This window comes from Lycium ferocissimum, chromosome 7 (assembly GCF_029784015.1).
Source record: "Lycium ferocissimum isolate CSIRO_LF1 chromosome 7, AGI_CSIRO_Lferr_CH_V1, whole genome shotgun sequence".
NCBI lineage: Eukaryota > Viridiplantae > Streptophyta > Magnoliopsida > Solanales > Solanaceae > Lycium > Lycium ferocissimum.
The window spans coordinates 48,919,407-48,934,150 of NC_081348.1; the positions used below are offsets into that span (position 1 = coordinate 48,919,407).

The following is a 14,744-nucleotide window of genomic DNA, read 5'->3' on the forward strand; positions in this document are numbered from 1 at the left end:
CCTCAAACGTTTTCTTTTGTTGCTAAATTGATATTGAAGCAAATACGCACAAACCCTAGTTCTGCAGGGGATAATAAGAAAAAGAAAGATGAAACGATTACATTGACAATAATCTCTAGCTTTTCTTAGTTAATTTCCTTTAGCAAAGGTCGAAGAGGTACTTTTCATTAAAGCATTGCATTTTTGGATGTTTTGTTTAGTTTCTTTGTCGGCTTCACCTTGTTGTCTCTTTTGATGCTTAAGCCATGATCGGCAGAGCTATATATGTGTTGATGGGAGGTAGGAGGTCGGTGAAGTAGTTGAGGTGTGCATTACTTGATTATTTAGTGTATTCATTTGTATTTATTTGGTTTTATATTGCATAAAAATTGTTTTGAGAAATACCTTGGGCTTAATATATAAATAAAATACCTTTACTTTTGTCCATAATTTTTGTCCTTTTTTTCTTGAAAGTCAGTATTTCGAATGTGGACCTTCCACGGGAGGATTGAGATAACTTACAAGTTTTATTTTATCTTGTGGAGATAGAGAATATTTGCTTCTCGAAAGATACCCTTGGCTCAAACGACACATAACAAGGAAGTTAGAAAAATGCAATGCAGAATTAAAAAGACATTGCAATTAGCAAGTAAGACATAACCAACGTTAGAGAAAGCAACATAGCATCAAGAGCTTAATAAAGCGATAATTGAAGCACATAGCAAGGCATACCCAACATTAGAGAAAGCAACATAGCATCCAGAGCAAAACAAAGCGAAAATTGAAGCACAGGAAATAAAAAATAGTAGCAGAAATCTAATGCCAGAAATTATGTGAATATTGCTAATACTGTCTACCCCAGTGAGAAAACACTCAACTACCTTCTACCTAATCCATAATAATTTAAATAAAATAATGAAGATAAGCTTAAATAGATTAGTTGTGAATGCAAAATTTAAAAAAATATCTTTTAAATAGATATAAAATCTTTTATAAACTCTGTGATTATATCCACAATGATATTTTACGGTATTCTGTTAATTTATTAAACTAAATTTTTGTTTGAGAGCAAGCAAAGAATTGACTTCAACAATTAATGTAGATTTTTAGTTTTTAAAGATTAGATTCAAAATGCTTATGAATTTTTACTATATATTTACAGGCTTTTAAATTTTGACACATATTCCACTCTTTTAAAACCAATACTACTCTACCCTCCCTCCATCTACAAAATCTTCAATCTTTTCCCCTTTTTCTTTTCAATCCAAAAGATCTTCACAGAATTCACATCTCATTATTAAAGTTGTTATACTTTTTAGTTGACGGGGGTGTTCAAGTTAGTATGCGCACACCTCAATTAATTTTACCAAATATATATTATTTTTGATCACTATCATGTACCAAAGTTGCTTAACGTATTGCGATTACTTTTATATCTTGAATAAATTAAAAAGTTTTAAGTTTGTGACTACTAATTTGATTGCATTATTCCATGAAAGAGTTCTATTATAAATCACTAGAGGTAATTTGGTAAGCTAATCACTTTAGGTATTACTTAGTGGTTAATAAAATGTGTTGAGAATCATGGGGTCTTGGGTAGCGGTGTGCATAGTTTGGATAAACCGAAATCCGAACATTTTGGACTTATATTTTGAAGTTTTCAAATTCTGAATTGGATCTCGGATTTAATTTTTAAGATTTTTGGATTTTGGATTTGAAACTTCGAATTTTTGGATATCCGAAAACCGAATTTCTTATACCTTATGTTTAGCCTACTCGACTATCCATTAGATATTAGCGCATTACGTGTATGTCCAATCCAATAAGTCAAATATACCCTCTTCATTACACATAAACTCATATATTCAAAAATATTACTAGGTTCAATATGTTTGAATTTGTTAATTTCAAAGATGACTACTTTTTAGATTTCCTTTTTGTTTTCATTGTAAGTATATTCTATGTATGGGATGATTTTTATTAAATTGGACTTGTTAATTCATAAGACCAGTTGCATCCTTTGTAATGATTTTATTGCTTATATACTTTAACTATATGATTCTGATAGCAACGAGGAATTATATATTAAGGAAATTCGGTATAAATATTTCATTTGGTTGTTCATTTTGTAAGAATAAATACAAGAAGCAATTCAACTCACAGGCCGAACCGAAAATCTGAATTATCCAAATCGATTTATCCGAAGACCGAACTTAAAAAATTCGATCCAATCCAAACGTATTTGGATCGGATTAGGATTATATTTTGCGAAATCCGGAAACTGAAATTATAATTCGAAATGTGCTAAACCCGATCCGATCCATCCGATGAACAAGCCTAGTACTCTTAAGGTACCTGTGAGAGGTAGCTCTGGTAAGTATTCCGTAGGGTTAATCAGGTGTAAAGCTGCCACAGACATCATGGTTATAAAAAAATTATTCTTTGTTCTTTCTTTTTTTCTCGTCAATTTTTTTTTTCAATAACATATTAGTAATAAGTGTTTTTTTAGCTTCCAAAAGTATTTTTCTATTTATCTACCTCCACTTTAAGAAATTTAGTTAAATAATACTCCTATATCTAGAAAATTCAATTCCTTATATATATATATTAATAAGAAACTGGTCATCTCATTGGGATCCATACCCGGTCCATTTTACAATCGTTACCGGTACTCTATTTCCTCTATCCTCTCCCCGCCGCCGGTCTCCACTACCACCGCCTTCTTCCGACCGGAACCCTTTTTAGGGTTTGATATAAATTCGGAGGACCTGTAAGTAATCATACAAGCCCTAACACTTTAATATTTAATCCAAATTCCATAATAGAAAAATTCCTCTTTCTCTGGCAATTTTTTTTTTTTTTTTTGGGTTTGGGCTTAAACATGTAGTCATTCCTTAAACATGACAGGATAATCCATTTAGACCCTGTTCCAATTGTACAGCTTTAACTCCTAATAAAGTGTTTCAATTAGATACTTTGGGTTCAAATTTTGTAAATATTTTTGTGTGTCTTTTCATTAATTATTAGATAGTTAAGTTAATCACATAAAACATATTATCTTCTTTTATTATAATGGAATATTCTGACAAGTTTAAGGGCTACCTATGTATTAAGCGCATTTTTTTTTTTTTGTCAGTTTGAAGTAGATAGGTTGATAAAGAATGATGAAAAAGTCGGGATATGGTTTACAACTAAGAGCTCCACCATCACAGCAAAAGAAGAAACAGCCAGCGAGGCCTCCGGTTCCTGCAGCACTTGGTTTCGGGGATTATGATGATGATGTTGAGAAAGAAATATCTCGCCATGCCTCTAAGAATAAAGCCCTCAAAGATGTAAGCTTTAGCTCTATCTGACAATTTTCACATTTGTTTTTTACACCCTGTTTGGATGGTTGTTACATATTGTTTCATAATGTATCGTATTATATTGTATTGTATTGTATCGTACTGTATTGTTTTGATAGATACAACGTCTGGATAGATTGTATCATTTTCCGTCGTTACATAATGTCACACATCAACAATTTGAACGATAAGCCTACAATAAGAGTAGGGTACGACGCAGCGCTATTATAAAAGGGTAGGGTTTGGAGTTATCACCTACATTTTTCTCTGTAACTTTCTTGCATCTACTTGATGCTTTTCAATACAACCACTTACTTCATCAAAAAAAAAATAAAAGGGTAGGGTAAAGAATAAAATAGGATTATTAGATAATAAGTAAAGACAAAATGAGAAAACGAAAAGATACAATAAAACTACCTCTCCGTCCCAATTTATATGTAGGTGTTTGACTGGGCACAAAGTTTAAGAATCACACCAAATAATCGGTCGTTACACAAATTTTTTTTTTTTTTTTTTTTTTTAAATTTCTTTTTAACTGATTTTGGACTTTTAACTCCTTTTGATGCATTTCATTTTTGTTTTTTTGGCAGATTGAAGAACGGTTAGGATTTAACAATACGATACAATAAGAATTTTTTACTCCTAATTTTTATATCCAGTATAGTTTGACCCAATTTATATGTAAGTTTTAGTAAATTGTTGAAAACCATCTAAATTAGTTGCTTTTGTAGCATTTTGTTTAAAATGAAAAATGAAGTAAGATGTTTCATTAGAAAAGCATCAAGTAGATGCATAATTACAGGGGCGTAATTACAGATAGGCAAAAAAAAAAAAAGATTTGCATGCCCCTATACATTGGTTCCTTCTAAAGTTAGAGTACTAATAAAATCTAAGAAATGTTCAGTATTAGATACTGGGGACAACATTGTCCAGCAAAAAGATTAACTAAGCATTTGGCTTTAAGAGCTTGAATAGGAAGTGAGGTATCATGAAAGCATCTCTTGTTCCTCTCAGTCCAAATACACCAAAAAATTGCAGCAGGAATCATATTCCAAACCTTCCTGATGGTCTTATCAACTATCCATAAACTCCAAGACATGTGGGCTTCTCTCAAACTTTGTGGCATCACCCAGCTTAACTGAAAAATACATAGGAACATGTTCCAAAGGCCATAAGCTAGTGGGCAATGTAGAAAGAGGTGGTTAACTGTCTCCTGAGTGCTCTTGCAGAAATAACATATGTTGTCCAACTGGAAGCATTTTCTATTCAGATTGTCCAGAGTAAGACATGCATTCTTTAGTATAACCCAGCTGAAACATTTAATCTTCATAGGCAGTTTAGTCTTCCATACTAGCTTCCATGGCCATATGTCAGGCAGTTGATTATGAGAACATAGCTGCCTATAGCATTCTTTCACTGTGAATGTGCCTTTGTTTCCCCATCTCAACTTGTCTGGTGCACTTTCATCAATGTTGTGAGCTTCCACCTTTGCTAACATTTCCATCAGACTCCCAAGTTCCCAATCCTGTACAGACCTTCTGAGATGCACATCCCAACTGTTGTTGATCCTGTTTTGAGCAATTGAGGAATCCTTGTCTCTGGCAATGTTGAAGAGGCTGGGGTATTCCTCCATGAGAGATGTATTGTTGAGCCATCTATCCTTCCAAAACTTAATATGAACACCATCACCAGGCTTGAAGTGGATTTCATGAGAAAACTCAGAACCCAGCTTACTGATATACTTCCATGGCCCAACTCCATAAGGTAAAAGTACAGTGTTAGAGCTCCAATTGTCCTTTTTACCATGTTTAGCTACGATCACCTTCTTCCAGAGGCTTTCATCATCCTCTGAGCCAAACCTCCAAAGCCATTTCATGAGTAAGGAATTGTTATGAATTGTCAAATCTTTGACTCCTAGGCCTCCATTGCATTTTGGGAGCAATACTTTGTCCCATTTTACCAAATGAAATTTGTGTGTGCTGCTATTCCCTTCCCATAGAAAATTTCTCCTGACCTTGTCCAGCTTATCTAGCACCTTTTTGGGAATGGGGAATAAGGACATCAGATAGGTTGGTATACTATCAAGAACACTACTGATAAGTGTGAGCCTTCCGCCCAATGAGAGATACTGAATTTGCCATCTGGATAATCTTTTTTCAAATTTCTCCACCACCCCATTCCATATATCACGACACTTGAATTTGGCACCCAAAGGTAGGCCCAAATAAGTGCTAGGAAGAGATCCTATATTGCACCCCAAAATACCTGCCAGCTCCTCCATGTTAAGAACATCATTAACTGGATAAATTATACTTTTCAACATGTTGATGTGCAATCCCGACAATGCTTCAAAAAGCATCAGAGTAAGATTCAGATAAAGGATTTGAGACTTCTCTGCTTCACAAAATATCAGTGTGTCATCAGCATACAGTAAATGTGAGATAGTCATTGTGTTTCCTGTATTTGTGCCCACACTAAATCCCTGTATCCATTGCAGCTGTCTAGCTTTTTCCAGCATCTTGCTTAGACCTTCCATAGCCAAGATGAACAAGAAAGGTGAAAGTGGATCTCCTTGCCTGATTCCTTTCTGTGGAGAGAAAAAACCCACGGGCCCTTTGTTAATCAGAATTGAATATTTGACTGTGGAGATGCAATATTTGATCCATTTAAGCCATTTTACCCCAAATCCCATTTTCTTCATAATGGAGGTCAGGTAAGACCAATTGATCTTGTCAAAAGCCTTCTCCAGATCAAGTTTGCACATGATCCCAGGGTTTCCTGTTTTAATCCTCCAGTCCAAAACTTCATTAGCAATTAAGGCTGCATCAGTTATCTGTCTTCCCTTGATGAAAGCATTTTGTTGACTGGAAACTAGCTTCCCAATTACCTTTTTCAACCTTTCTGCTAAAAGTTTGGCAACTATTTTATAAACACTACCAATGAGACTTATTGGCCTGAAATCCCTCATTTCCATAGCACCAGTCTTTTTAGGGATCAAGGAGATGAATGTGGCATTGCATGATCTTACCATATAATTGTGTTGGTGAAAGTGACTGATAGCATCCATGATTTCTGGCTTTATGAACTCCCAGGATTTTTGAAAGAATGCCATTGTGAAGCCATCTGGCCCTGGGGCTTTATCCGGTGCAAAAGACTGAATGACTGCATGAACTTCTTCTTCCTCAAAGGAAACTTCTAGTCCCTCACTGTCTTCCACAGAAAGTCTAGCAACATCCTCAAAGTTGGTGGTTGGCCTCCATTCTTCAGTTTCTTTGTATAGCTCTTGGTAATAGTTCAGTATTTCCCCCTTGATCAAATCTTTGTCCTCTGTAATAACATTGCCAATTTTGAGCTTATCAATAGAGTTGAACCTCCTATGTGAGTTGGCTAGAGAGTGAAAATACTTGGTATTTTTGTCCCCATCTTTCAGCCAAAGGCATCTTGATTTTTGTCTCCAGCTGGTTTCTTCAGCTTTGGCAATCACTTCCAACTCAAGTTTCAGGCTAATAAACTTTTGTTTTTCTAGCTGAGATGGAGCCCTGGTTTCTGTTGCTTGCTCTAAGATAGCTAGTTCTTCAAGTGCCTTGCATCTCCTTGTTTCAAATCTGCCATAAACCTCTTTATTCCACTTGGAAAGATCTTTCTTCAGGTTTCTCAATTTTTGAGTTAGCACAAAATCTGGGGTGCCATTAACTGAATAGTTCTGCCACCATCCTCTCATTATGTCAAGGAACCCCTCATGTTGAAACCACATATTTTGGAATTTAAAGTAAGAAGGTGGCGCATCCCATTCCCCATTCTCTAGTAGTATAGGATTGTGATCTGAGATGACTCTTGGTAATACTATTTGTTTGATGACTTTGAAACTCTCATTCCACTCTGAAGAGACTAGAAATCTGTCTATTCTAGAGGCTTGTAGCAGAGTTTCACCTCTAGACCAAGTGAATTGTGCCCCTTCCAATGGTAGATCTATAAGCTGAAGATCTTCAATTGTCTCCGAAAAGCATCTCATAGACTTAGATCTTCTGGTACAATTCAGTCTTTCAGTAATATATCTACACACGTTGAAATCCCCCCCTACAACCCAGTTGTCACTCCATAGACCCCTGATTCCCCCAAGTTCATTCCAGAGTTCCTCCCTCTCGATGTTAGTGTGAGGGCCATATACACCTGTAAATCCCCATCTGAAGTCCTCTAGAAGGCTCTCAAAAAAACAAGTGATTGAGAAGCAACCTTGGTGGAAATCAATGCATTTCCACATTCTCTTATCCCACAAGATGATAATGCCACCTCTGGTTCCACTGGCTTTCAATTCTTGCCATTCTGCCCATCTGTTTCCCCAAATTTGATAGATCAAGTCAGTGCTCAAGTTTTCCATTTTGGTTTCCTGAATACATACAACATCTGCTTTCCATTTTTTTACCAGAGAGGATATGGTACTCCTTTTACCCATTTCATTAAGACCCCTGATGTTCCAGCTCAATACCTTCACTTTCATCTAGAAAAGCTATAGTGATGCCTGCCCCTACCTTTTTTGTTGCTCCCTTCATAGTTGATCCCACAAATTAAGTTTTGGACTTCAATCTCCCCTTTCTTCTTCCCTTGTCTCTTCTTGTTTGGTGTATCAGAAGAATTTTTCCTTTGCAGTTGCAATTGTCTGTTTTTGTCCATTCTCATAATTAATTCAAAAATTTCATGCTTAAAACCTTCACAATTAATCCCAAAGGCTTTGCATGCCTTCCCCATAGTCAACTTTGTCCATTTGGAAATCTCTACTAAATTTGGTTCTTGAATTCTTGTCTCCAATTGATCATCTTGATGCCAAAGCAGTGGAAGTGAATCACTATGTGAGTTCGTATCAGAACAAACGATGGCAGAAGAAGTAGAAACTGGCCAACCCATCCTTTGAGAAAGAAATCTGAGATTATTAATGAATGTTTCGGCCTCCTCTGCTTCATCATCAGCCTCGGAAGTTGATCCCATAACTTCTGCTTGTGGGAGAGAGGCAGTACTGGTGGTGTTAGCGTGGAACTGCTGTGGTAAAGAAGCAATAGGAGAGGAGATCGTATCATCAAGCATACTCCGTTCGTGAATATTCCCATTTGGACGCCACTCCTGAGCCTTTAACTTTCCTCTAGAATGGGCCTTTCTTTTTGGATTTCTGTTGTAATAATGAGTGAAATCTGAATGGCCCATTTTATCTTCTTTATAATTTCTAGAGCTACTTGCTCCATTGTGCCCAATCTGATTAAAAGCCCACTTGTTGATACGGCTAGGTAGAGGACCCGATACTTTTAAATTTGAATGAAAGGGTTTTTTGTCCAGCTGTCCACGCACGTGCTTCGAGTAGACCCTACCATCGGCTTCTTTCCCCAAATCAATCTCCGGGGTACTGGAACTCTGAACTTTAAGCCTTGCTCTGACCCCTGTTTCTCGAATCGGCTTTGGCGTGGCAGCTACATCCTTCAAAATCGAGATTTCAAATCTCCAATTTTCAACATCAAGATCTAGCTTATCTGGGGGCTCCATCTTGGAGTTTCTAATACAAATTCTGGCCCAAGAATAGTGACTTCGATTCTTAGTGTCTTCATCGATGTCAACAAATCCTCCGCAAATATCACCGATAGATTTGAATGTATCAAACCTCCACGCATTAATTGGGATTCCGAAAGCCTTGATCCACTTTTGACCTGACCTTTGAGTTGCTAATTCTGTGCCGGTGACCGGAGACCACCACTCCAGAGATAAGTGACGACCATTCCAGAACCAATCTCCTGCATGAACTCTCATAGCTTCCTGTCTCGAAGGCAGTTCAAAAAGAAATTGGTTGTGGGCCATCGGAATTACTCTCATGCCGGCACAGATTTTCCACCTATTCAAAAACCATTTTTGAATCACCTCGTTGTTTGGACTGAAGTTGAAAGGATCATTAAAGGTTCCGACCAAGCATCTTGAAAGGAACTGGTGACTTTCATCTTCTGTCACCATGTTTTTTTCCTTTGTCAGAGGTGCAGTGGGTTTTGAAATCTCCGGCCAATGAGGAAGTTTCGCTGCCTCAACATAGGTGTTTAGCTGGTGTGAATTGGTGTGCTTGAATCTGAAAGAAGATTGCATCCCCAAGAATTTGATAATTTTTTCTGCGATATCTCCCCATCCCGCGTTATGCGCAATTTCTGGAATGATGACTGCATTCATCCTATCCCCCATCCATGACTCAATGCGTATGAAACGACCATAACTATTAAAGTTTGCGAAAACCCTGTAATAGTAGGCTTGAGATTTCCATCCCCATTTTCTGTAAAAATTTCCTGGTCGTTTGGAGGCTTGTCTGAGAGCCTCGCACACCCGCCGGAAGTTTTCTTCTTCTATTTTGACTTTTGAAGAGAATCTTTTCCCCCTTTCAATCAGAACAAACCACCCGTCGCCGGAATCTATAATCTCAAAAGATTTCTTCCCAGAAATAAAGAAGATTTTGTTTTCCATGAGAAGAAGAAGAAGAGAAACGATGACTTAACAGAAGAAAATTGGTCGGAAGAAGATCTGGGTGGCCGGAAAAAGGTTCTTGGTGGTCGGAAAAAGGATCTGGTTCATTTTGGAAGAGAGAGAAGGTCGGAGAAAGGTGCAGGTTGGTCGGAGGGTCATATCGGAGCAGTAAGAGAGAGATCGGAGAGAAGGTTAGAGGAGAGAGAAGGTCTGAAAAGGGTTTTTGAACTTACCTCGGGATTTGGGCCTGGGATCTTAATTCGAGGACTCAGTAAGCTAATTGCTTTTTCACACTGAGATAAATTCTCTCACATTAGAGAGGCTAAAGTCATGCAAGAAATTTTCTTTTGAATGATAAATTATGCAAGAAAAAACAAGAGAGAACTCTTCTTTTCCCAGCGGTTATACTAATCTATCCAATCTTATCTGGTTTTGTCTGGTCACATTATCTCCCCCCTGAAGGTCTGTTGAAATGTAGGCTATAGTTTTCTTTCCCTGAAAGTTTTTCCTGCGAAACTGGAGCTATATATTGTTGTTACTTGTTACTTTCTCTTTATTTACTTCTTCCTTTTCAATAATATCTAGAATATGTTATCACTTTGTGTATTGGATGATTGCATTAATATCTCCACCTTTACTCGAAGGAAATGAAACTTATTGCCACAATTTTGCACCTTTTCTGAACTGTTATACTTGGTTCCAGCCAAAATATATCCAGATGCTAATGGAGAAGGCAAAACAACGAGAACGGGAGCATGAGGTCATTTATGAGAGGAAAATTGCAAAAGAGAGGAGTAAAGATGATCATCTCTATGCAGACAAAGACAAGTTTGTCACTGCTGCTTACAAGAGGAAACTTCAGGAGCAGGCTAAGTGGTTAGAGGAAGAGCGTCTTCGTGAGCTACGAGAGGAGAGAGATGATGTAAGTGAAATCTTCTCATTTTACTTATTGCAAGTTCGTACCAACTGCGGGATCTCTTTTGTTCTTTCCTTGCTTATCCTTATTTCCACCTGTGCTGCTTCATGTTTGGAGAGTTCACTTTAGGTATTTATATAAAATTATTGACGGCCATCATTTATGCGTAATGTCTTACTCCTGACTGCGGAATTCATGTGCTAACTGAATGATGATAGAGCATGTTCAAACAAGATCTTAACTTCTGCTTAAAAGAGTATGATCATTGTCATCTTCTGTTTCAGTTGGTAAATCTGTAAAGCTCATTTGGAAAGTTTTGGCTTCATGTATTAAAATCTCAAAGTGATTTGCCGGAAAGAATATTGAAGCTCTTACAAAAGAAAAATGACTGAATGAAAGAAAATTACCTTATTAACATTAAAGGTCCGTTTTGGAGAGCAATAGCTTTTAGAGAAGTACTTTCTCGGATAGTTATTAAAAATAACATTACCAGACTTCCTCATAAAGTGTTCGATGTACAAGTTTAACAGCATTTTCAAGTTAAATTAGCAAAACTAACCTCATGATTTGATAGTGGGGCTGTTTGTCTTTTGAACTAGCACCTGAATTGTAGGTCCAAAAACAGTTCCATTAGTCTGTTACCATTCTCAAAAAAAAAAAAAAAAAAAAAAAAGACAGTTCCATTAGTTGCGGTTTTGTCAGTCTAAACGCATTAGTAAGAATTCAACAAATACTGGAAGATGTTTTCTATATACTAAAGCATTTATTTCTCAAATGCCCACCATTTCAACAGGTCTAATTAGCCTTTGGACAGAAGTACTGAAGCCACCCTACAACTAATCAAACGTAAAAAATAGAACTACAAGAACTGCTAATAAAACTTATTCTACTGATGAAAGCTTTTGATCTTACTTTCCTTGCTTAGAGAATGTTGGTTTAACACAGAACACTAAACAAGAGATAATCACCACTAAACAGAAACAGTACAGTCAGTTACATTGTTACTCAGTAAGAAACAAATAAAAAGAAGATTCAGTCGTGTGTTGCATGCATTGCTTCTATTTGATCTGAAAGTAACTCCTATCATGACATAGCCCACTTATGTTCTAATAATGTTAAATATGCTGACAGGTTACTAAGAAGAGTGACATCAGTGATTTTTACTTTAGTATTGCGAAAAATGTTGCCTTCGGAGGAGAGAGTAAGTCAAAGAAGGCTGTGAATCATCATGAACAGGAAGCAGTTCAGACAGAAGAAAAGCCTTCATCATCAGCGGATGCACATTCGCAAATGTCTAGGGAGATAAAGAGGCAAGATCATGAGCCTTCTGCTTCTCCTCCTCATAAGGAAAGGACTGATCAGGCGGATATGAAGCCCCCTTCAGATCGTTCGTCTGAAGAGAGGGCTGGAAAACAAGTTTCTGAAAATGGACCAACTGCTGATTCAGTGAGCGATCAACCAAAAGTTGACCATCATAAAAGAAGTCTGGACGCTGTTGCTGCAGCTAAGGAACGGTTCTTGGCAAGGAAGAGGGCTAAGGAAGCTGATCTCTTATCTTCCTATATTTAGGACTTACTCCTGTTATATATACACATTGTTGTAACGTCTTCTACGGATTTCAGAATTTGAATGCACATTTTCTTCCTCCTTAATTTCGGCTCTAGAGAAGGTCCTGGTAATATTCTGGTGCATAAGTCAGATATTTGAATAGGGATTTGATTAAAGCACCTTGTTTCCATTTGCATGTAGCTTTCTATGAGCCTGCAATTAGTGAAAATGGAATAGAAGACCGTTTTATCATGTAATGAAAAGTTCTTGCACTGATAGACATTGTGGCAGGAATGTGGGGCTATTGACATCAGTCTCGTTGTTGTGTTGCAATGGACGTAGAAATAGCCCGCACTCGTTACTTTGTGCTCCGTCTTTGAAAATAGTCACTTCTGTGGAGTTTCAAGTTTTACAAGTGGAATTTCAAGGCACCAGTCTAGAATTTTCATTATGGATTTTGAAATTTCAGGATAGTCACTGTTTTTCATTATAGGCTGAAAAATAGCTATTTGTGATTTTCCCCTGCCATTTACCACAGAATGGCAGCTTATCCGTTAATGCCAATGGTAAAGATGGCGGCTCTATGTTTGTCCTATAATAGCATTTACATCAAAGTTTATAAGCTTTGGTTGGTTCACAAAATTGAGTCTGGAAGTCATAACTCATGACTAGAATTTATTGCTTTCTCATTAGGGGAGTCCGGAACCAAAATGACCCAAACAAAAGAGCAAATTAACCAAAATACCCCAACAAAAAAACTGGTACCAAAGTATCTTTAACGCAGTAAATTAATGCGTTAAAGGACTTAACCGTAACGACAAGGTTAAGTCCAATAGCGCCGTAATTTACTGCGCTATTCTGCTTCCTTTTTTTGTTTTTGGGTTTTGGTTAATTACTCTCTTTCTTCTACATTTACACACTTTTTACATACTTTAGCCTTAGATTAATCATGCTTCGAGATTCCGGAACTTCAATATTTTATATAAAACCTGACTTAGTTTTGTGCGATTAATGAGGCAGGCTCAATACATCAAGGATACGCAAAACTTTGGATTGTGGTTTTAGTGGTTGAAAAGTACTCGAAGTAAGTTTTTGTTTGAAAACTTCTCGTCATTAGCTTTAAGTTATTTATTTTTTAAAGTTTAGATTTAAGCGTGTTATTTTTTAGTCAAAATTGTATCATTCATACCAATCTCAAAATAATTAAATTGCATCATTCATAATAATATGAAAATACTTAAATTAGTTCATTAATAACAAACTGAAATTAGTTAAAATACATTCATCAAAGAAAGAAAAAACTTAAAATAGATTCATCAATTCATGCCCTTAACTAGATGTTTCGCCCCCGCGAGATTTGCCGCCATCGCGAGATCTACTGCCAGCACGAAAGTTTCTTTCGCCATGAGAGGTACTTCCACCGCTAGATGTACTTGACCACCATGCCGTAAGGGACACTTACGCTTATCATGACCAACATAATCCAAAATGAGCATTTTCGAGTGTATCTCCCTGGTGGAACATCCATTTCATTAAGAATACGGGAGTATGCTCGCCGTTTCAATTTATGGATAAATGCTTTGTTAGCAACTATGAAAAATGGCTGCGTGCCCAATAACTCTCATCACCAAGTGGGTGGAACCTTCCGGCATACGTTTTTGCATAATTTTCCACTGTATATTCCTTAGCCATGTATTGCGAGGCGTTCTTTCCCATTATGATAAAACACTTGAAGGCATGAGAACATGGCATGTGGTATGATTGCCACTTGCCACATGTGCATGTTCTTGGTATCTCACAAATTGTGTGAACGTTACCTCCACGACCTTGGTGCACACTTGTTGTGAGTTCAAATATACGCTCTGCATGGTTGTACTCCATCCTGTCGTGTTACTGACACTTAAATTTGTGATACTCGAACAATTGTGTTGGTCTTGGCATCCATTTTAAACAGTCTGCCGCAAATCCTTTGGCCGCCTTTGATCGAGTCACGACTGCTCCACAACCTGCATAAAAGTCATTCTCACTATTGCGGTAACTGGTAGTTCCCGTGCAGATTTCAACAAGCCACTGAATGACTCAGAGCTGTTTGTTGTTAGCATCCCCCATCTCGTACCTTCATCCTTGTGTAATGTCTTTTTGTCTTTATCGAATTTATTCAACCAGTGGTAAACTCCCTCATCCGCCTGCCTAATCAACTCTATCCGCATATGAAACTTCTTCTCCTGATGCTCTGTTGCAGCCGCCCATATCCAGTTGTTGAGTTCTGGGCTTCGATATTTTTGTTGGAAATTTTCCTTCAAATGCCTTAAACAATAACAATGGTAGGCAAAAGGCTGCTGCCACCCATGTAAATCCCACATATTGCTCAATATGACAATATGTCTATCTGATAGAACACATATACCTATTCGATCCTTGATAATGTGTTGCATCAAGTAGGTAAAAAATAGACCCCATGTCTCTGTGCTCTC

At 37.2% G+C, this 14,744-nt stretch overlaps 1 protein-coding gene across 1 annotated transcript; it reads left to right on the forward strand.

Moving 5' to 3' along the window:
- Positions 1-3,115: 3,115 nt before the first annotated feature.
- LOC132062284 (uncharacterized) lies at positions 3,116-12,546 on the forward strand. The gene is made up of 4 exons (XM_059454883.1): positions 3,116-3,311; positions 9,732-9,997; positions 10,305-10,728; positions 11,854-12,546. Exons 1-4 carry the CDS (start codon positions 3,141-3,143, stop codon positions 12,289-12,291), a joined length of 1,299 nt encoding a protein of 432 aa, XP_059310866.1. The 5' UTR covers positions 3,116-3,140; the 3' UTR covers positions 12,292-12,546.
- Positions 12,547-14,744: the final 2,198 nt, after the last annotated feature.

Coding starts and splice junctions, on each gene's coding strand:
- LOC132062284 (XM_059454883.1), top strand. CDS start 3,141: ATGATGAAAAAGTCGGGATATGGTTTACAACTAAGAGCTCCACCATCA. Junction 9,998..10,304: donor AGAGAGAGATCGGAGAGAAG/GTTAGAGGAGAG, acceptor TTTCTTTCCCTG/AAAGTTTTTCCTGCGAAACT. Junction 10,729..11,853: donor TACGAGAGGAGAGAGATGAT/GTAAGTGAAATC, acceptor ATATGCTGACAG/GTTACTAAGAAGAGTGACAT.